This window comes from Diadema antillarum, unplaced genomic scaffold (genome assembly GCF_040938485.1).
Source record: "Diadema antillarum isolate AM-2024a unplaced genomic scaffold, OU_Dant_1.0 seq00001004_RagTag, whole genome shotgun sequence".
Lineage (NCBI taxonomy): Eukaryota > Metazoa > Echinodermata > Echinoidea > Diadematoida > Diadematidae > Diadema > Diadema antillarum.
The window spans coordinates 894,095-917,854 of record NW_027271842.1 but is presented as its reverse complement, the minus strand read 5'-3'; the positions used below and the strand labels follow the sequence as shown (position 1 = coordinate 917,854).

General features: G+C 40.3%; 2 protein-coding genes across 2 annotated transcripts; one reads left to right on the top strand and one right to left on the bottom strand.

Annotated features, from left to right (window-relative positions):
- Window positions 1-276: 276 nt before the first annotated feature.
- LOC139742553 (ras-related protein Rab-39B-like) lies at window positions 277-5,327 on the bottom strand. Its single transcript, XM_071653085.1, has 2 exons — window positions 4,982-5,327; window positions 277-1,340 (listed from the first exon to the last, which is right to left on the bottom strand). The coding sequence occupies exons 1-2, from the start codon at window positions 5,230-5,232 to the stop codon at window positions 911-913; spliced, it is 681 nt and encodes a 226-aa protein (XP_071509186.1). The 5' UTR covers window positions 5,233-5,327; the 3' UTR covers window positions 277-910.
- Window positions 5,328-5,873: 546 nt separating this feature from the next.
- LOC139742552 (solute carrier family 35 member F2-like) lies at window positions 5,874-20,008 on the top strand. Its single transcript, XM_071653083.1, has 6 exons — window positions 5,874-6,240; window positions 7,905-8,211; window positions 12,956-13,109; window positions 14,855-15,020; window positions 18,282-18,489; window positions 19,619-20,008. Exons 1-6 carry the CDS (start codon window positions 6,140-6,142, stop codon window positions 19,901-19,903), a joined length of 1,221 nt encoding a protein of 406 aa, XP_071509184.1. The 5' UTR covers window positions 5,874-6,139; the 3' UTR covers window positions 19,904-20,008.
- The last annotated feature ends 3,752 nt before the right edge of the window (window positions 20,009-23,760 follow it).

Below are 23,760 nucleotides of genomic sequence, written 5' to 3'. Positions count from 1 at the left end.
AGAGGTACCCATGGAACGTATTCCTATCTGAGAAAGTTTGTCTAAAGGGATCAGTGTCTTCACTCATATTGCCACCAGTGAGGTTGCAAAACAGGAGCTGTGGATCTATGAGATACAGATCATGTATCATTATAAAGACATGTGGGCACACTATCGCTGAGCTTTTGAACATGCCCACACTAAACAAGATGTGAATGAGAATCAAGATTTACAAACAGTTCGTAAACCTCACTCCCAAGTATGTAGCCATTATAAGTACTTTATATTAAGGTATGAGAGCACAGGGTTCACAAATATACGCTGTGCTGTATCTGTACATTTTGTCCCTCGTTGTCATCAAAATCATGAGATGAAGGAGATCTAAATGGATGCACTATTGACAATGACAGCTTAGGCAAAGAGATTTCAGCATGTAACATAACATACATTGAAGCGAAAGGATGCAATAAAAAGGCCAGTTATGATTGTGGCTCCTCACTGCTTTTGCCGATCATCATCTATTAGGGTAACCTACACATCCATATGTACACTTCACCTGATCAGCAGCATGTGGATTGTGAAATACTTGGCAATGATGTAATATCTCATTCATTGATGCTGAACATAACTAACATAAACTGAATAAAATGATTTGTTGTATACAATAACAACCATATCCATCCATGAACATGTCAACACACATGTAACAATGAAGTTACGGAGGACAGAATTTTTACTGGATATGCAAGGTTTGATAAAGGTTGAAGTGTGTACATACAACTGCATGTGAAACCATAAAGCACACACATTTGCTTTGCAAATATACCGAACAATATAACATCCAATAAGATAAATTCTTTCTTTGATGTTTCTTTTTTTTTCTCTCTCTCTTCTAATACCTACTACAAAATAAAAACATCTGTGCATTGCCTCAGCAGCATATCCTAGGTTTCTCGATGGGTTCCTCTAACCGCAGGGTCTCGCGGGGTGCGGTGAATCCGCCCTTGATGCCGTCCCAGCCCTCCATGATGCGCAGCTCGCCTTCCTTGAGCTTCACGTAGATCTCCTTGGCCATGACGGAAAAGGCGGCCTCCACGTTGGTGCACGCCTTGGCCGAGGTCTCGATGAACCGCATCCCGTACGCCTGGGCGAAGCGCTCGCCCTCCTCTCGGTGCACCTCCCGTGAGTCGTTCAAGTCCGATTTGTGGCCGACCACCATGTAGGTGGTGCTGTGCGGGTAGATGACGTTCTCCTGCGCCTCGATCAGCCACTCCTGCAGGTTCTCAAAGCTCTGCCGATTTGAGATGTCGTAGACCAGCATCACACCGACCGAATTCCGGTAATAGGATGTGGTTATAGACCTGCGGTAAGAGTGAAATACAAGTTTAAGCTAATTGTACTGTACAGTTGTACTTCTCCAAACGAAAAAAAAAAAAATGTATATGCTGGCCAAATCAATCACACAGTACCACATATAGACTTTTTCAGAGTAGAAGTAGAAGTTCTTTGGACATATCCTCACCACTTGCGTTTGCAGCTTAACTAACGTGTGGAGTCATGGACATAAGATCATCATCTCTACATCAGACTACGACAGCTCAGGCATCAGCTCAAACTTGGCCCTCGCACCCACAATCGATATGGTGACCACGCTTTCTCTGTTTGTGACCCTTTCTCTGGAACAACCTCTCTACCCTACTCATATTCAGTCCTGCTTCACCTTCATAACTATAAACAGCCCGTCACTGTACACAGGTGTCGCTACAGCATACTACCTCCATTGACATTTTCAAAAAGAAACTTAAAACCCATCCCATTTAGGCCTACAAAATTGTATTTCATGAACATATTCAGGTCCCTGTACCTTAAAAAATCCATCTCAAATCTCAAATTTCGCCATCAAAAATGCAGAATCGGTGCAACTTTTCCAAAGCGCACCCAAATTAAGTCCCACGATAAGAATCAGGAATCAGGGAGGCCGAAAAAGTGCTAAAAATCAAGAAATATGCCATTCTGTTGCAAGATTTTTGCTTTTACGTGATAGCAAGGTCAGAGGGTGATGGCATCCTCAAAAACACAAAGTCAAAAGAAAAAAAAAATCTCTGTTGGTGCTGATTCAGATCAGTGACTATTAACAGGGCTGCAGGGGTTGAATGGAAGTGCCGACTTGCCAGAATTTGGACACAAACGGGTGCCGCAACGTCCCTGATGAAACCTATAAACCTTGCGCCAACAAGGTATGGCGAGGTGCATTTTTCAGCGGCCGCGTCCTGGGCCCTGGCTTGTACGCCCATAATTGACATTGAATACGATAGCGTGCCTGGATTCTGGGCTGGGCCAGACTGATTGATTCTGGTGGATTATCAAGAGATTCAAGGTGACAGGGGCGTCACGCTTTTTTTCAATGCGTTTTGACACTAAATGTAACGAGCCCACGGTGAGCACTTTTTGCATTTTGATGTTGTAAATACTCGTAGTGCAATTTGATGCAATTTTTTGCTTGATTATCGACTTGAAACAGCTTCACAAGTTTAAGTTATCAGTACATTTTGAGCAAATTGTTATTGAACAATTTGCATCATATCTAAATAAACTCTATGGATTCTTACACTGCGATGTCAAAACGACCGATGCGAATAGCTGAAAGCAAGCGGGGATTACTGGCGTGAGTGTCGCCAGGCGCGAATGACGGCGCGGCAATGCTTGAGTGCAGACGTGGCGACTGAGTACGAAAAGTCTCCGTACTCAGTCGCCACGTCTGCACTCAAACATTACCGCGCCGCCGGGGCGCACTCACGCGCAACTGCTGGCACTTACAGGCAGCAAGTAATCATCAGGTGAATCGTTTTAACATCGCATTTAAGAGAGCATGAAAATTGTGACATATGATGCCCCAAACCGATTTGGCTCAAATTTCGTGAGTAACTATGAAACTTCAGTGAAGCTTTATGGACATAATCAAGCGAATTTTGCCGCAGTCTGCTTTCATTTTTTCGCGTTGCATTGCAAAAAATTACTGCAGTATCAGGAGAGCTAACGATTATAAGGGAACGAGCGAGCTCGGGGCCGTTCTTAGCCATATTTTTTCGCTTTGGAAATAAGGGGGGGGGGGCACGGGGAACTGCTGGCATTACTGGCAGCACATCAGGTGAATTACATATTAAATGCGAGCGAGCGAAGAGAGCGAGCTTGTGAGTTTACATTTACAGTCCAAAAAGTGCCGACTTGCCAGATTTTTTCGCTTTGGAACAAACGGGGCGCACCAGACGCAACGTACCAATTACTGCATGAAACATCAGGTGAACTGCAAACGATTGCGCCGACGAAGGAGCGAGCTGCATTTTACAGTCAGCGTTGGAAATCAAGCGGGGCCTGGGCCAACTGGCTTGTACGCCAACATTGTCAATTGACGATTGAATACGATAGCGTGTGTCTGAGCTTCTGACATTTTACAGTAAAAAACTACCGTTTGTAGCTATATTTTTTCGCTTTGGAAATTAAGGGGGGGGGCACACCGGGCGCAACTGCTGACAATTACTGGCAGTAACATCAGAAGAATTGCATAAAGATTAAATGCGAGCGAGCTTGAAAATTTTGACATTTTACAGTCCCAAAACTGCCGTTTGAAGCTATATCTGTTTTTTGCTTTAGAAATTAAGGGGGAGCTGGGCGCAGACTGATTGATTCTGGTGGATTATCAAGAGATTCAAATGCGAGCGAGCGGAGCGAGAGAGCTTGAAAATTGTGACATTTTACAGTCCCCAAACTGCCGTTTGTAGGTATATTTTTCGCTTTGGAAATTAAGGGGGGCGCACCGGGTGCAACTGCCGGCAATTACTGGGAGCAACTTCAGGAGAATGGCATTACGACTAAATGCGAGAGAGCGGAGCGAGCGAGCTTGAAAATTTTGACATTTAAGAGTCCAAAAACTGCCGTTTGAAGCTATATTTTTTCGCTTTGGAAATTAAGAGGAGGGGGGGGGGGGACGCCCGATGCGCCCCTCCCCCTGGATCCGCCACTGGTAGTCATGGATGTCGGTTTATGTCCATGACTGGGGGAGGTATGACTAGCGAGGTGGCGTCGAAGTGACCAAGCGGGGGAAGGATGTCCAAAATCTGCACTTTCAGATAGAGCATCCCCTGCTCCGTATCGTACGGAAGTACAGTACGGTCGATAAATAGTAGATATGTATAAAATCATTGCTGCCAGAACCAGGGGTGCGAATTGTTTTTGCCAACGAATTTTTAATTTCTTTTTTTTGGTCCCTGGTGCAAAATATAAAAAAAAAAAATAGAAAAGAATGATTATTTAGCGTCCGGCGTTGAGGTCGCTCGCAGACTGATTTTTTTTTTTTTTTTTTTTTTTTTAATAGGATCTGAAGGGGGGTGCGTTCGCACCCAACACACCCCCCCTGGTGACGCCCATGGGTGATAATATTCTCTGGGATTCTGTGCAATTTTATGATGTATTTAACAAAATCAACATGGAGATAAAAGCTAGTTGTAAATTTAGATAGGGTCTAGCGTTAGACTATAGAATTGTGTAATTCAACTATATTAAAGTTTATGTAAATTTATTATTTGAGCTGAACAAATATTGCAGAAAAGCTTAAGCGTTCGAAAACTGTTAGTTTTACTCTAAAGTTAGGGTCTAATTACATGGTCTAACAGTTAGATCGCCACACAAGTCCACTGTATTTATTATTTATTTATTTGTAAAGTCCAAAGTGAGACAGTGCTCTTTTTCTCAAAGAGTTATTAGTGAGTGGAATAAGTTGCAATCATTTGTAGTCGACAGCCCATCCGTGAATAGTTTCAAGTCTAACTTTGAGAGGTTCTGGAGTCAAGACAAGAACAAATACAACCCCGACGGGATATTTTTTGTCCATGTTATACTGCACAGCGCCTAACTAAAAGTTATTAATGTCATGTAATGACGACACCGAGGGGCAAATAAGTTAAGTATAACTTTACGCCCACATCCAAGGTATGTATGTTATTACCTAAATCTCTCCTGCCCTGCAGTATCCCACAATTGCAGCTTGACTCTTCTACCCGGCGCAACTTCGATCAAGCGAGCGTAGAAGTCCACTCCCACTGTGGGGTCGGAAACCTCCACAAATTTGCCATCACAAAATCGACGGAGCAGGGAGCTCTTTCCGACTGTCGAGTCCCCGACTAAAATCAAGCGAAACTGGTACTCCCAAATCACTTCTGGTGGTAGTCCTGCTAACTCTTCAGAAGACGTCGCCATAGCTGCATTATCCTAAACACTCCTGACGGGAAATTTACGAGAAGAAAACGCCGAAGTTGATGAATTACAGTCTGTTCACACACTCAGCTCTGTGAGTAAAACGCGCGGATCGACCGACTAGTGTATCTCGTGCACAATGTGCCGTAGTTCACACACGATAAGTACACCGCCGTCGACTGACTACGACTGGCACTGCACTGCAGTTCAGTGCGGTGCACGGTGTGGGAAGCCGTGCACTCGAGCGTCAGCTCCACTCAGTCAGAATTTTAATTCGGAACCTTTAAAAATGAAGACAATACACTTCCGGGTCGGGTCCAATGTAGTTGACTTAATACGTCCACTGTGATTGGTTCAGAATTTACCTTACTTCGTCTAATGACCAATGAGTAGATTCTTTTTCTACGATCGGACCAACCTCTAACAAAATAAAACATAAACAACATCTCTCACGATGAAAAGTTAATTAAATGACCCTAACAAATATTTGGCTTTCTATGGTGACTGCAGTGCAGTGCAGGGTACGAAAATAAAATGGGGAAAAGTCGCGCTAGGGTTTTCCTGAGAGGCTAAACTTTCCTGTCAAAAAAGTGTGTTGTCTATCACTCTCTTCTCTCTCTCTTCATCACGCCGTGATATCTGCGTTTACAACTTGATACACTTGGCTGGTGGCTTTTCGCTAAATGTGCTACACACATACGACGACTACGTTTTACGACCGCGGCGCCACCGCATGCTTCATGCATTACGCATACTTATACGCATGCATGCGCACGGGGGACGGTAACAAAAAGTAGAAGATCGAACGCTACGACATCATCAGAAAGCGAATACGGCGTGGTACACACATGGTGTAGTTTTGTAGATTGTGTAAAGAACTTGAAGCAATTTACTTGATCTCGGAGACAAAATGGTTCATGGGAACGAGGTCCCCTACGTTAGTACGACGGAGGAGATACCGTCGAACTACCGGGCAAAACTGAAGAAACTTGTTTCTCCATTGTTCACCAAGTGAGTAGAAAAGCCAGCAATGACATGTGTTTCGAAGCCGCACGTGCCCCATCCTTGCAATCCTTGCCGCCGTTGCGTATGGTATGGGATGGGTCCCCCGCTGCCCAGTGGCAGTAAACGGGTGCAGTGCAGTGAGTGGTGATCGGGCACGGCACGGCGGCGTCTGCTGGTCGGCTACCACTGGCCCCCCGACCAGCCCTGTCAACTGAGTAGGAATAGTAATTAGTAGGATCATAGGATTGCAGGGCAGGCCATGCCATGGATGGCAGGGATGCTCAGCTTGTTGTTCATTTAGATTTCTGGAGCTCTCTGCCGGGTGGGCAATTTGCTCCAAAAAATATAATTATTCAAATATACCCTTAAATTCAATTATAAAAACCTACACTACTTCTAATTATTAAAAAAAAAACCTAATCACATTTATTTTTGATATTTACAAGTGATATATTTACATAGGAAGGAAAGGGGACAGGGTTTTGGAAATGATGTCACCTGCCTACTCCTGCACCAAAATGCAGGGATACGCCGTTCCCATCGGCAAAGCAGGTAGAGGAGGACCCGCCCGCCGACGCCGGTGATGTCTTGGTCTTTCCCGGGGGCAGGCGCCTCTAGTTGTCTTATCGGCCTAGGTGTTAAGTTATGAGGTTTAGCCTAGTAGGCAGAGACATCGTGGAAGAGACGGGATGAAAGAAGAATAGCGAAAAGGGTGAGGACAGAACAGAGAAAACAGACAGCTAGGGCAGGGGGGGGGGTTAGGGTGCTGAGCTCCTCTCTCTGACCAAGGAGCTTCAAACATCATCACGTTGTTTGTTTCTTTGTTTTTTCAACTTGTTGCTGTTTTTGTTCAACTTGTTGCATAAATTAAAATGTGCATTTTTTTTTAAATGGTTTTCCAAGCTCTGTCAATTTTCGCCTTTTTTATCTCTGACATTCGTTAAAAACTAGTAGTGGTAGTAATTTTCAGAAACAAAAACTTGAGAAAACAATTCAGTTAATCAGGGGGAGCTGTGCGAGTCTCGTCGCATATGACCAGTTAAGTCTCTGATTCTGAATCTGAGACACAGCAGAAAATGAAGATGATAAAATGACATTTGTAGGATAATGGAAGTCTAGCAGCATTTTCATTGAGTAGGGTCTAGATTTGTATCTGTAAATATTTAGAAATGTTCAGAGGTGCCCACCTAGCACCTCCCATCCTATCACAATGAATGGTATCATTCACAGACTCACACATCATTCACAAAGTCGCTTGAAAAAACAAATCGGTCGTAAGATTAAATTTGAACTTGAAGTCATTGACGGGATTGAGGTTGTTACAACTCCGAAGTACTAGGATTAAACGAAGAAATGCTGAAGAAGCAGTTATTTTTGTGGGGATTCAATGTTTTCGATGGTCGCAAGTCACTGTTGGCGACAAATTAAACAACACATGAAAATATCGCAATGTAGATTTGGTCTACATGGTAGAAAGGCATGCACCTGCCATGGCATAGCCGTGGTGTCAAATTGGGAAAACAACATCTTGTGAAAATATCTGTACGCAAAAATTACAACTTTTTCATTAACCCTCTCCATGACACTGGTATTAATGGCTAAGCTACAAGCTTCCATGCTATCTTAAATTTGCATCCATGGCTTTTGTTGAACTTCCTCTCCACCGCTAGATCTTTCCTGAAGGTATTCCTCGGTGGCCAGGCCCTGTCCCTGCTCATCTGCGGGACGGGGGTGACCAGCCAGATCCTGAACGACTCGCACCATGTGTCGGCCCCGACAACGCAGAGCTTCGCCAACTACCTGCTCCTGGCCCTGGTCTACTGCACCCTCCTCTGCCTTCGCAAGTCCCAGGACAAGAACTTCTACGCCGTCTTCACCAAGAGATGGTGGAAGTATATTCTGATTGCAGCGGTGGACGTGGAGGCGAATTACCTGGTGGTCAAAGCCTATCAGTACACCACGATCACAAGCATACAGGTGAGGGTTTTACTAGACTGCTATTAACAGTTTTTTTTTAAAAAAAGGAAAGATAAATGCAAACACCAAAATCCTAAGATCCTGCAAGAATTTGGTGCAGGTATTCCATGAGAGAGAGAGAGAGAGAGACAAACAGACAGACAGACAGACGGACAGATGAAAGAGAGAGGAAAAATGGGGGGGGGGGGAGTAATTTAAAGGGTGCCATAAAGTGCCATTTAAGATATATATGCAGATTTTCACTGAAAACCAAAAAACAAAACAAAAAAAAGATTTAAGGTGTGGATTGATTGTCAGTATTATTTTTCTGTTTTCAATGCACTTGGAAATATTCATTCCATTATTTCTTTATTTTTGCATGGCAGTCACTGCTTTTATAGTTGTTGTTTTTTTTGGAACTGGTATACCAAGGTAAAACTTCAATGTGGGTATAGATTATTTCAATATTGGACTGATAGATAGCATCTGCAGTTGTATTTTGGCATGGAAAGTATTTGTATGGATCTAGGCAAATGGAATTTCACAAGATTCAAAACATTTCAACTCTTGTATGATTTGTGAGTGATACACTGATTCACTCCATTGTGATAAGGTCCTAAAATGTCTTGTCTACACTTTCCACATTGTACTAAAAGTTCTTTATAACATGTATTAAAATTCTGATGCAAAACTTTATTGTAACTCTTATTACTTTTGATGGAGTGTACAGTTGTAAAATTGGGAAGTGAGGAGGTCAATGCACTGCGTCCCCTACCCCTACTCCATACCCCACCCCCCCCCCCAAAAAAAAATAAACAACTAAACATATACCTTGTATATATGCACGCATGGTGTAGGGAACAAGTACATATCATTAAAGTTGTTTGGTACTGTAAAAGTGGAAATTGTCGCGCATTTTGCGCAACCATAAGCTAGCGCAAGTATTACAAGCCTGCAAATATTTTTGCTTGCCATATGTCCCAGTAGTTGATGTCTTGATTCCGCAGAATTCAAAAACATGCGAAACTCTTCTTACCCGGCCAAGCACAAAAAATTAGTCGCGCGAAAATATCCACTTTTACAGTAATTGCTTAAAGTGGCGTTGTTGTTTTATATTGAAAGTGCCAGACAGTGAAAACTCAATACTGACAATAGTTAACGAAGCATCAATATATTTTTAGCCTTAGAACGGTTTACAAGTAAAGAAGATTCACAGGGTTCAGGCCCATGGAAAAGCTATTAACAAGGTCATTTGACTTGAAGTACAATGTACCTAGAGTACAAACTATATGAATGCAGTGGCTTTCATTCAAGTGGGAGTTGGATAGATAGGAGCAGTGCCTTAACAAGAGAATACCACACTTCTGTGACATATCACATACAAACGTACATTTTTAATTGGAGGAGGGACCATGTAAATGAGACATACAAACACACGGTGTACTGTACTGATTGTGTATGCCATATATTTCGCGAGTCTAAATTTTTGTGAATCGGGAATTCTCAACGATTTCGCGAGTGGTTAAATTCGCGATCGTGGAGTCCTGTGCTGAACGGAGATGATGTACATGCGTACGTCACATCCACATCAGGATCAGAGTCAATATTTTCACATGTCTTTAATTTCGCGAATGACACCTGACTCGCGAAATTGGCGAAAATGAAAACCTTGAGTTTTTTTGGCATATACAATATAGTTTTCATAAGATTTGATGTGAATGCCAGGTTGAAAATGGTTGCTGTATCAAATGGATAAAATTATTCATGTTGAGACTGCACAATTCAGTGAATAGTAGAGGAAGCCATTTGTGTATTAAAAAGCTTTTTCTTGGCAGTATGACAGATTATTATTATGAAGCTTCTTTTTTTTTGCTACATGGGCTAGCAATTATGCTTTATTATGTTTTGTTTTTCTTTTGGTCTGTTTTGTTTTATGGTTTAAAAGATGCTGTTAAAATGTTTGTATTAATTCTGATTACACATGTCAGTCCCTATTAAAGTTTAGAATTAACAAAATCTGTTGTAAAAACTGATATAAAAGTTGTCTTTGATCAATGCATGCCGTTTAGCTTACTGCAATTGTTTAAGATGCAATTTGGACTGCATTTGAGTAAAATACCTCTCAAAGATGAGGTACAAGCAAGTGTAATATATTGCTCAGAACTTGCTTTTAAGAGGAAGCTTGATGGCCTCATACACTTTGTCCAGACCAAAGAATGCTATTGTTCAGACATAAGAGAGGTTATGAGTCATGTGTAAGCATTGCATGGGCTATGCAAACTTGAGTCATCGTACAGTATGTCAAACATGTGGCAGAGAGTCTAGTGTTATTAAAGTGCTGATGAGGATCCACTGTGTATGTCATATTGCTCTTCTTTTATTGAACTCCCCCCCCCCCTTCCCCCTCAGAATTCCTTGTAAAAATGGTACCTATAGAACCAATTGTGAGCATGGGTTCAGGCACCCAAGTGAAAACTTCAAAATGTCTGCCATTTTTGCATTTGAGTCAAGCATTACCAGTTCAAAAAAAATATATATTTCATATATTATCCAATTGGGTTTTTTTTTTTCAGTTGTCATTTTGGGAACTGCCTCTCATTTTTAATCATCAGGTAGTATAGCTTCGCATCTTAGGATCTTGAATTGCAAATTTGACTCAGTCTTTATAGCCATATATTCATCCAAAATTATGACAGGTGGACTTAATTGGTAAATATTGTCATTCTCAAGGGAATTATGAGTGTACAGTGCTTCTTGTTGTGTGAAAGTTTTATTTGCACCTGCTGTCGACACGGCCCCTTAGAAATAGAGTGTAGAGTAGATACACTTTTGCAGGTTCCCTACTGTAGTACCTTTTAGGGGTAACACTATCAGCCGTGCATATACCCTGTGTAGTCACTACACTACCTGTGCAGCAAGCTTAGAGACTTGTGTACATACAGCAGGGAAGACTGAGATTGCGTAGACCCTGAGAATCTTCAAGATGAGTAATCAACCACAAAAGAGCAAGAGACATAAGGGCGAGAGTGACATGAAATCCCGTAACAAAGGGAAGCTTTTCAGTATAGGGACTTGCGTTCAGTCAGGTGGATATCTTGTGTGTTCAAAGTATGTACTCTGTACTCTGGTTGCATGGTGCCATATTGGTCCTTGTCGTTTAAAGGGGAATATCAGGCTGTGGAATCCTTTTTGTGTTTTTACTTCAAAAACACATGCTAATGAAATGTTTGGAGCATGGCTATGATTTCCTTGCACGACTTTCCTCTGTTTGTGCATTTTAATGATACGTGTAATGCTTGCATTTAAGCTTATACAGTAGCTTCTGTCCATTATGTCCCAAGTGTCGATACTACTTTTACATGCTGTACATGTTTGTATAGGCCAACTATATTATCATGCAGCCATCGGCACCCACCCATGTTTGTTGCAACTTGGTGCTTGCCAGAGTTGGCAAAATATCACTCTACGTTCGTGGATTACATTGAGTTCTGTATCGTCACGGGGCATTATTCCAGCAAAAATTACATAAATTTTGCCCCTTGCACTGATCTGTAGCAGGTTGTAATTCTTTACAGGAAAAAAGTTGTTATTTACTGTAAAAGTGGATATTTTCGCTAGACTAATTTTTCACGCTTGGCCGGGTAAAAAGAGTTTCGGCTGTTTTTGATTCCGCGGAATCAAGACATCACGCACAGGAACATATGGCAAGCAAAAATATTCGCGTGCTTTTATTTTCCGGCTAGTTTCTGGTTGCGCGAAATGCGCGAAAATTTCAACACCGCGAAAATTTCCACTTTTACAGTATCTTTTTTGAGTGATGTATCTGTCATACAATGTATATCAAAAACAAAGTCCTTGCCTGGCTGTACCTTTATAGTTTATCAGTACCATACCAGTCGGAACTTGTCTGTGTGTAACTGACTATGTCAGTGCGATTTTTAGAGGATGGATATCAGAGGATTCGTTTTCGAAGAGTCCAAAGAACGTCTTCCTTCCAGAGCCAACTAACACTTAACTTTTATGAGTAATGTTCAGCTGAGGTCTGTGATAGTGATTGGTGTCTTCTGAAGATGTACAATGTATAAAACAAATCGGGACTCTAATGCCTCTTAAGGAAGTTGCCAAAGGTGATATGTTTTTCAGATTGTCTATCAGTCTCGGCAAAGACTTTGTTATCCTGATTTGAAAAAAAAAAGAAGAGAAGAAGAAATAAAATAACAAATCATCGTCATCTAGTGGATTTCATTGGTACCTACATGTAGCGTAGGTACGAAAATTGGCAAATTGGATGGAAAGATGAGAGTGTAGGCACAAATTCCTAAAGTTTGAAGGTCAAATTTTTTTTTTTGGGAATAGCATTTGATCAGCTCTAACTTTATAAAAAAAATGTCCAATGGAATTATGATTTCAAAGGATGGGTTAAAATGAATGCATGATAATTTGATATTGATGAAAGGTCAGGGATGAAGGTCAAAGGTCACTTTTCTCCTGTACTCCCCCCCCCCCCTTCCCCCCCAAAACAGTGATTTCCAGTCGTAACGTCAGGGAGGAGTGTCGAGTGGTGATATACATTTGTAAAGTGTAAGTTAGTGGACGGAGTAGCAATAGATTTTACAATTTGTCATGAACGTGGTAGTTATAGAAACTTACAGTACAGGACCATATCAGTGGTCACCATGCTTTTTTTTTTTTTTCATTATTTTCGTTGGCAATGTTTGTAAGAGTTCCAAATCTCATTCATTGTTCTTTTCCTTTTCCGAACTAGCTGCTGGACTGTATCACCATTCCCGTGGTCATTCTACTCTCGTTCTTCATCCTGAGAGTCCGATACCGCATCATTCACATCATTGGAGTGGTCATCTGCATGGCCGGGCTAGGAACATTGATTGGCGCGGACGCCCTAACTGGGAGATCAACCAGTGGTATGAAAAAAATGAAAACAAATGTTTTCCATAAGAAATGGCTTAAATGAGAGGTACAGTTTATACAATGTACCTTTTTTTTTTTTGATGGGGACCAATGCTGATTAACCCATTGAAGACGAGTCCCGAGAATACTCAGGCAGATGTCTATGGGAAATGAGTGTTGTAGCACAATCAGTCCGTCCTCAGCCGGTTAAGATTGTGATTCTGTATAGCACATGCGTACATTTAGTATCGGCATATGTCCTGTATTGATAGTACATGAGTAGTGAGAAGAATCAAAATAAGCATTTAACTATGAATCTAGTTTTCTACATTTTGCTCATTCCGTTAGGTGTAATTAGAAGTCCTGTAAGGCTTCATGGTGAACAACATATAACAAAGCAAAAAAAAAAAAAAAAAATTCAAATAGAAGCTATAGGGGGCAAAATTATTGAAATTGCTATATATTTTCCATATATGCTTATTGAAAAAAAAAAAAAAAAATCCGCCTTGTATGATTGCCTACACTGTATGGGGTCGGCCAATGTTTTTTTCCAAAAAAAAAAATCCAAGGTTGCAAACTGTTTTTTCCAAAGTCATTAACCTCAGTGCTCCTTAACATACCAAACTTACAGTGCAGTATTTCCTTTATTGGTGCCAGGGTTAGGCACACAGATGGAAACAGATGTTCCATAACTCTTTAAAGTTTTGATGATGTCATTTACAATGTACCTTGTTTGAATCATTCCCCTCAGATGCAATGTGCTGGATACAGCTTGTACGTTTGAAGTGCAGGTTAATGGTACGGTTTACCATTGGGAGCAGTGATTTAAAAAATGTTCGAGATATTACGTTTGTTGCATACATGTATGTGTAGGTCAGTTGTATCACAAAAATCCTACCATATAAACATTTCCCAACAAAGCATTAAATATATGGAGATATCACGCTTTTTCTCAATAAACCATAACTGTAGACGGTTTAGTCTAGAAACATTTTTATTATAACTATTGTTCACATTTTGTATATTTCACAATATCAATATTGATTATAATACTGATTCAAATTTTTACATTTAGTTGTTTCTATCCTTAACCCACATTTTAGAACTATTTTGAAGCACTAAAGCTGGGTTTTTGTTTCATCTGCAAATGGTAAATGATGCCTTTAATTAATTGAGACTGTAGCCAAGAGTGGGTAAATAAGTGTTGTATGGGAAATGAAGGATGCTGGCTGTGTAATAGATCAGACATTCTTGATGCCATATTGGACTTTTTTTTTTTAGCCAGGAGTCACATGCAATGTTGTGCAGCGAGTTACATACATGTGTGTGATGGTATTACACTTAACCTTCCTCACCACACACCATGATCATCTATTCCAACCCCACCTCCCCCACCACCATAATACCTATAGAAGCTACAAATTGCATAGTATCCTACCTAGGTGTGGCATGAATTTTTACAACTTTATTGTATAAAATCCCCCTTTCCCCACTGTTAATCATTAAACCTTCAAAAGCTAGACACGATTATGAATCATTACAATATCGCTGTTTTGTTTATACACATGATGTACCTCTCCACCCCTCGTTATATCTATTGAAGCTGCATTACTATAGTGATGTGATGTAATGGATTTCAACAACCTGCTAAAGATAACACTATGATTATGAATTTCATTGTTCATCAACACAATTATGAATTGTTACTACTTCATTGTTTTGTTTTCACCCCTTTTCTCCACTTCCATTCCCCCAGAGAATGCCCCGCCCAACAAAGTTCTGGGAGATATATTCTGCATCCTCGGGGCGAGCCTCTATGGCGTCTCAAACGTGGCTCAGGAGTACATCGTGAGGCACTACACCCGTACGGAATTCCTGGGGATGGTCGGACTGTTCGGGACATTTATCTCTGGCATACAGCTGTAAGTATGGCTTCCTGTTTTGTTTTGTGGGCATATCTTAAAGTGTTTCTTGGGTCCCACATGAAAGAGCTCACATTCTATGGATTTCCTGACCACTGCCATTTGTTTTTCTTCTACATGTTTTAAAGGAACATTATCAATGCTTTCTTATTTGAATTTGAAAGTGAAAAGAAGATGTATATAATTTCCATTAGAAATATTTCCTAATTATATAATGATTCTAACAGGTATTCTTTATAGTTATTTTGCAATTTCTGATCCAACACTAGTCTGCTTCTGCTTGATGTTTACCAACATTACACTTTTATGGGAGAATTTACAGTGTGCTTCTAATCTAATCTAAGCACCTCAGTGCCTGCTGACTTGTGTATTGACTCGAGATGTCGTCATGATAATTTTGATCCTAGTGCTTTTTTAATTCCAGCCGATTTGTCTTGGAGAAAATATGGATATTTCAAGCTCTTTCAGGAAGTTGAAGTTGACTTTCGCATGACTTTGACTTAATTGACTGTAATTTTAAGTTAGTAAGACTATTTTAAGTGTTTAATATACAATGTACAGGGGCCAAAGAGCAGAGTGGTACGTCTTTAGAAGGTAAAGATTTGCACTCCCCCAATTTTTTTTCTTTTCTTTTAAAAAGAGCAAAAAAGAAAGAAAAAAAAACAAATACCACAATTGTGTGCATGACACTGTACTCATTTTTTTTTCTCTCTGTAAGTTCACTCCATGTCAGGAACTTTTCTCTCGTTGGCGACATCCCCTCTTGTTTGTACGGCAAACAGTGAGGCATCAAGCGTGACATAAACCTTAGGATGTCGGCATCCAATTTAGATTGCATATCTCCTTTATGGTATCCTTCAAAGGGGTGCGCAAATCCCTGTTCCCATAAATGGCAAGAATACTATAAAGTTTGAAAAAGTTCAAACATCAATTTCCAATTCATTTGATGAATATTGGCCTTTTTGCGCTTTAAAAAGAGGGAAAACTAGAACTACAATCTTCAGTCAGAGTGTGAATGGACAGAAAAATTGTTTTATGTGAGATTTCTCTGTGAATTCAGTTGTAAACGTCATCAAAAAGGGTAATGTATTTATGACTTTTTTGATACTTTTAACATTACCCAGTGCATCAGCAACACATCCATCACAACTGGCTAATCACAAGCAGTTTAAATAATGTGTCTATTGATACTCTAGGCACACACACACTTGAATACATGGGTTGCATTAAAGGGGAAGGCTAGTAACTGATCAGTGGGAATCAGTGGGTATGCTGGAGGATGATTGTTCCAATCATTGTAGGGTTCATTTAAGAGTACATTATAATATTGATTGTTGTGTGAAAATTATTTGCTTCAGAATGGTCTCATAGTCAAGCAATGTGCAGTTTAATGTTTCCAGGTTAGCGTCCCTGGTCAGTGACGGGGCATTAATCTGTACATTACTTGAATATGAGACCGTTCTGAAGCAAATAATTTTCACACAACAGTAGATATATAATGTACTCTTAAATGAATCCCACAAGGATTGGAACAATCATCCCTCAGTATTCCCACTGATTCCCACTGATCGGTTACTAGCCATCCCCTTTAAACATCGCACAGTGAGACACTGTATACAATGTAGATTGGAATTTGATGTGAAATGCAAGTGATGCCAATAGTTTAGATTAGATTCAAGAGATTGCTTAAAACCAGCGATATGAGGACTTCTCAGTATGACATCACATCGACGTGAAGATTCACACCTATTTTTATAATGATTTCAATATCCTAATGTTCATTTTGTGATATAAGCATTAAAGCCTTCTGCCTGTTTTGATTTCACTCAGATCCGATACTTGTACTCTACCACCAATGACATCATGTCACTGTCTTTGATTCTTGAAGACAGTGCTCTTTGCTTGGTTACACCCTTCTTGAAATAAAGCATGCATCCACTATCGTGTGGGAAATGCAATGAGCTTATTTAACCAAAGCTGTGCACCGTACTATAACCATGTGTCATTTGGTCGGTGTTCCGGAACACCAGGGCACTGCTATTGTTCTGAGCAAAGGTCAGTGGGTTTGAGGCATGCAGGTAATTTCTACTTTCAGGCACAAGGAGGAAATAACCTTGCCTTGAGATGGTGACCGCCCCTAGTCTCAAATTTCAGCCTCATCGAAGAAAGGAACATTTTCCCCTGTCATTATACATTAAATACATAGTGAAGGCAATGCTGCACACTGTCACTGGTCCGACGGTCCAGGACCAGTGCAAATCACTGTCGGTCCAGTAACTTTTTCAGGAATAGACCAGTAAAACATGGAAAAACTGGGGACCTACTGGTCCGACAGACAGGTCCGACAGACAGGTTCGACCAGTAGAAAAAATGGGCTAGTGTGCAGCACTTTTGAAGGAAAGCTTATGCAACTAGAAGAATCAATTTTTGCCTGATACTGTCAGCCTGATCATCAGGGTTTGATTTGGGTTATATACAATGTAGTTAGGCTGGCTGTTAGTTGGTTCCTCACGTTGTTGGTTGAGTACCTCAGGTTGTTTAGATTGATTAGGTAGTTCATTTTCCTGCACTGGGAGATGAGAAATGGAGAGAGAAATCTATGTATTTTTTCATTTGATTATTTAATTGCTAATTTCATTTTAAGTCTTTGGTTATAAATTTCTAATTTATCTCTTTGTTCACTTTGTTTGTTTCAGTTTTATCTATTAAAATCATTCATTGTATAAACTAGAAAAGCACTCTTAGAGCCCAGACCTCCGCCAAGAAGCTACTTTCCACCGATGATCTTGCTCTTCCATAGAGATCACTGATTTCCATGCTGAAAAATCGCCCAGGTGTTCCCAATATAGAAGCCTTTGTTACGTCATAAATCCTCAGCTGCGCGGCGCGCCTCACCCTAGCAGAAACTAGAGCATGCACTTTAGTGCGCATATAAAACCTTAAAAATGCGCAAATTGAACTCCCAAGTTCATTGACCCTACCTGCCAAAATATCGAAAATCCTTCATCAAATCCATTAAAAATTTCCGGATCACTACCAACATTTAATCATCTGTTCCTTGTGTCATTTTCAACCTTTCTTGCAAGTTTCATCAAAATCCGTGAGCAACTTTTTGAGTTATTTTGCACACAGACAAACAAACCAACGGTAACAAAAACATAACCTCCTCCCTTGGCGGAGGTAATTATGATATATATATATATATATATTCAAATACCCTGTTATTTATTTAGTCTCAATCACCCTTTTTGTCTTCGCCAGGGTTGTCCTGGAGAGGCAGGAGCTGTCCACTTTCTCGTGGCACATTGAGGCCATTCTCCTCCTTCTGGCCTTCGCTGCCTGCATGTTCCTCCTCTACTCCCTCTTCCCCGTCGTCATCGAGTGGAGCAGCGCCACCGTGGTCAACCTCTCCATCCTCACGGCCGACATGTACACTCTCTTCATTGGCCTCTTCGTCTTCCACTTTGCTGTACGTTCGTCTCATCAAAATCTTCTACAATCCTTAACAACTTTTGCCGAAATCGTACATGCTTGAATTCTCAAAGTTTAACTCTTTATGTGCCATGATGTAAATCCCCTGTGTGCCACATTATTCAGAGATAGCAACGCAGGTCATGCTTTGGAAAACGTTCTGATTTTCAAATCTATGTGGAAATATGTAGAAAAAGGGTCAAGCATTGCTTTAATGTAAATTCTTTTGACAAATCTGTGATCGCTTTTTTGTCCAATGACCAGTAGTAATGACCATCATTGTAAAGGCATGACTTTCGCACACAAAACAGTGACAGAAATTTACTTGCAAATCCAGTAGGACACTGCTTGATAGTCATTCACCACGTAAAATGCAAGCTTCATGCCACAGGAATGGAATCGTGAGAAACGCTTTTATTTTACTATGTTATTTGGCGATTTATCGATCGGTTTGGGCAGGTTTGTGTGTTTGAGCAGAATATGCGAAGTTGGCACGCCATCGACCGACTCGGACTTGCGAACGTGGCACATAAAGAGTTAAATTACATCTTTGGTTCAAATTTAGCACAAAAAAAGGCACAAAAGCACGAACAAAAAATGGACATACCTTTCTCATGTACATGTGACTGCTTTCATTATGATCTGTGTTACATTCATTTACCTAGAAGAGTACCAAAGTGTGAGGTCACAGCCATTCATCGCCATGGAAACGGGTTCTAGACAACCTCACCTGGCCTAAATATCTTTGAACACTATAATTACCAGATAATGATTCAGTTTTGCACCAACTATGCTCGAAGATGTTTCTTGACCGTCATGCTGGCATACTATAAAACCAGAAATTTTGGTGTGTGAAATTTTCATGAATTTTATGAGGAGCCAAGATTTGCAGAAAGTAAAAGGCACATGAAAGCCTTTGCCAACACCAATGCATTGAATGCCAGTGGCAATTCACAGAAGTTTTATGCCGGAGAAAAGATGGTCGGCTCCAATATGCAATAGTTTCATGCCGCGAATGTTTCTGGTTGTACAATACTTATGTACAGTTTTAGTCGTAGCAGCATTGTTGCCAATTTGAGACACCTGTCGATGCATACATGCCAATCTTTTTTTTTTTCTTTTTCCAGTTCTCGGGCCTGTACCTCTTTGGCTTTGGCGTGATTATGGTTGGTGTCCTGGTGTACTCGCTGAAGCCCACCAAGCAGGGCGCCTCTTCAGCGGGAGCCTACAGCCTTTTCCAGAACGAGCAGGCAGCATCCGGCGGCCAGCACGCACCCGAGGAAGACGGAGACGACAGCAGGATTCAGTGCATCTCCACGACGACGGACATCGAGGACGGCACCACCGAGCCGTCTGCAACAGAGGAACTGCACAAGGAGTTCAACAGAAGCTTGAATGGGAATTCGAACTGAAGGAGTAGCTCTCTTACTCCCCATGGAGAGCGTGAGGGATAAGAGAGAGAACCATTTTATGCTTTTGTGTCTTTTTCTCGAGGAGCGTCCTCTGTCTTGTCGTCAAGGAAACGGATCGATCTTATTCGGTATCTGCAGGAGACCGATAGCTGACTCTCACTCACCATCGCGTCTGACATTGTGAACATTTTCCTGTGCACAGTCATGCCTTGTGGCATTTAATACGCTTGCCACTCTCCTTACGTGCTTGATTCGTGCTGCCCAGTATCTTGTGGGCAGATTCGGTTAAGCAATTGCATGGTGTGCATGTCCACTATCGACAAGCGTGTCGTAGGAGTGTCACTACGGACCCAACTTTGGAGTCAAGCTCCGAGCGACTGCATTGTTGTGTGCACACTAGTCCCATGCATCTTCTTTGGTCTACACCCAGTGGTTCAATCCCTGTGGTTCAACTAACAGGGGCCCAGCAAAGGGTGTAGCTCTGCAGAAGGAAGTAGAAGCGCACAAAATCTTAGATTCATCACCCACATCATTGAATTTCAGATGTAACATTAGAGCTGGTCCATCATTAGACAATTTCAATATCATTATAAAATGGCACTTGTTCCTTTCTGTTGGTTTTTATTTTCAATATTCTTTAAAATAACAAATAAAGAAAAAAAAAAACAAGTAATGCATGAAATTGGCCAGATACAGCAAAGTAAAAATTGTATTACCAGTATGTGTAGCGACTGCTTGTCCTGATAGGAAAGTGCATTTTTTTTTTTCAAGTTTGTTTTGTTTTTTTCTTGTCTCATTTTCAGATTATCAAAGATATAATGACATTCATCTTTGTTCTCTTTGGCTTTGATTTATAATTGTGTTGTTGTTGTTGTTTTTTTTTCCATCTCATGCTTTATAGCTCACATTTCTAGATAAAAACCATAAAAGTTTTCATATGTTGACTTGGGAAGGACAATAAGTGGCGGCATTTTGGATATTTGTATTTTTAATAGTTGGGGCTGTTGAACAGTCTGAAGAATTTAAAAATAACGAAGCATTATGTTGTCTTCTCATGCATCAGTCTGAAGTGTGTATAAGATAAAGTTTTATTATCATAGAATTTAACTACATGTAATTTCCTGGTCAGTGTGGAACAGTAGTGTACAAGCGCTGCATTTCATCTTGAATCTATCGAGCAGTTAATTTTATATCTGTAGTATCTTTGAGTTAACATGCATAATATCGTAAGTCAAAGCATTTTAAACCTCAATACTTGTCTTGATATTTCAAAATCTTTCACTCCTCAAGTAAGTTTTCTTTTCAATTTTCCAATGTTTTGTTTCCATCTGTTTCAATTTCCATTGATGCACACGCTGCCGTACAAGAGTGTGAAAGCTTTGGTTTGTTTGTGAGTCATTTTGTGTCACGTTAATATTCCTGTCCAAACACACTGAGCCTTTAATATGATGATTTGTATTTTTACAGAAAAATGAAATATTGATATGCTTTCCTCTGCAGTGGAAGGAGGCCAGAAGGAATATATTCTATCTGCAGAAATCCATAACATGTTTATCTCTTTTGGTGTGGAGCCTTCAACTCCCGGAATGATCACAGTAACACTTTATAGTTCCACGTTCGGGTGTATTATGTGCTGGTGTTGGTGTTTTTTGCAAAACAGCTACCTGTATGTGAAATCGAGCTGCAACACTGACTTACCGTTGGATTAGCACAAGTAAAAGCAGTCATAGCTGTCCATCCTCCAGCTAGTGTTACCTCCACACATTAAACCACGAGAATCGGCGAGATCTTGCTAGAAATCCACAAAGAAAGGGTAATTGAATTTGGTTCAAGTCAAATATGACAAAGTAAAACCATGACTGTTCAATATTTGACACATGATGGAGAAGTCAGACTAGCAGTAGCACCAGACTTGAAATCACTCACTGTGTAACTGCTGTACATCCTCTCTTCTCAAAGAGCGCCATCTTGTGGCGTGTTTGAGATCATCATATTCCTGCATCAATGTACTGTATTTTGCACAAGCTGCATGGTAATACGGAAGTGAGATTGCATTCAGAGAGCTCAGCCATCATTTTGTATTTTTGTGTGCTTGGTATACTATTTGCAAGCAGTGAAGTATTACATGTAATTTATACTTATACTACCCGTGGTACCTACCTACTACATGTACCTACCTTTTTCTGTCAAAGTATAACCAGTACATGTAGGTTTACTCTATCTGTTCTCATCAAAGGATTACTGTATACACCATAATGTAGTTGAGTTCAATATTTTGCGAAATGCGACTTCCCTACAGTTCGTGAGGGGTTAAATTTGTGATTGAAGAGTGACAGCAATGGACAGAAATCAGTATTATTCACCTATTTTCAAGATGAAATTTGCAAATCCGTTCACACAGTAGGTGCGCCAAGACATAAACCTGCAATATACTAAACTCTAGTTTACAGGCACCTTGTTGATGTACTGTGTATTGCGTACCAGTGTACATATGCGTGCATATTGCATTCGTGTGGGGAATAGAGTTATGGGTAATATTTTTATTTGTCATTAAATTTGCAAATAACGCCCAACTTGCAAAATTCACAAATATTAGAAAAAAAACCCTGCAAAATACATGGTGTAAACATTAGTGTATCTGTAATGTCTTCATTCGTACATTCTTGCCTATTATCCTGTAGAAATGGAATATGAGGCTTAGAAAGTTTTTGAGGCTTGGTCGCAGCTCATCATTCTTCATTAAGATGTTTGCGATACTTGCAAGCAAAAGTGCCCATGTCTAAAAGGGCCCTCATGCTGGTAAAAAGAATCTGTTTTAGCATTTATTCCAGCAGGAGAGTTACTTAAATGTTTTGAAGTGCCTGCAAGTGTTTGTTTGCTTTAAAGGGAAGTGAAGAACCTAATGTACAATTTGCTTTATTAGTTATATGTCCACAGAAGTCAGCAGATCATTTCAGCTTCGGTTCACAATTTTCACCACACTTGAGTTATAGACTTGATTTGTATGAACTTGTTACCATTTGAGATGAATCTTCGTCACTATTATGTAGCCATAAGATGCGTTATCCCATGAATGTGCCTGTAATTTCTTTAACTTCCCGATCTAATACATCTAATTGACTTATAAGCTTTTATCGCAAGTCAAATTATACAGAGTGACTGATGATTATGTGGACCTTTCCCAAAATGAGTCAGTTGGCAATTTGGACTGCAACCTCAAATGCCTTGAACGAAGACTAACCATGGAGGTGTTATCGCCACTAAAATATTCAGAGTCCTTCAGATTGGACAAAAGGAAACTCATGAATATGTCATGGACCTTTCCATCATTATATGAAAGTAGAGGATCTAACCCTTTGTGTATTTATAATACAACTTGAACTGTGCTCCAGAACAGTGTACTCTCAGATGTACAGTCATACTACTTAACGGTACTTTATTAGGCCAGTGTACACTTATGAATGTGTATAATACTTGTACTGTGTATGAATGTTGTATATTGTACACTGCATGTGAGCCTTCAATACACTGAATGTGGTATATGTATACACAAGTGTGTACATTGATTCATGCAAAGAGAAAGAACGGCTTTCAGTTCACAAAAGTGCTGTTACATGAAAATGATCTGAGTGGAATTGACCAAGGAAGAATAGGTATATTTCTTTTCCCCATACAATTTCCTCTATTATGTGTTAAGTGTTGTTGTTGTTGTTTTATGTCCAGTAAAAGTCTTATGTTGTAGGGGTTTTATTACTGTCTCAGACGTTTGTGGGTGTTTTTTTTTTGTTTTTTTTTTTGTTGTTGGGTTTTTTTTTTTGTTTTTTTTTTTGTTTTTTTTTGTTTTTGTTTTTGGGGGG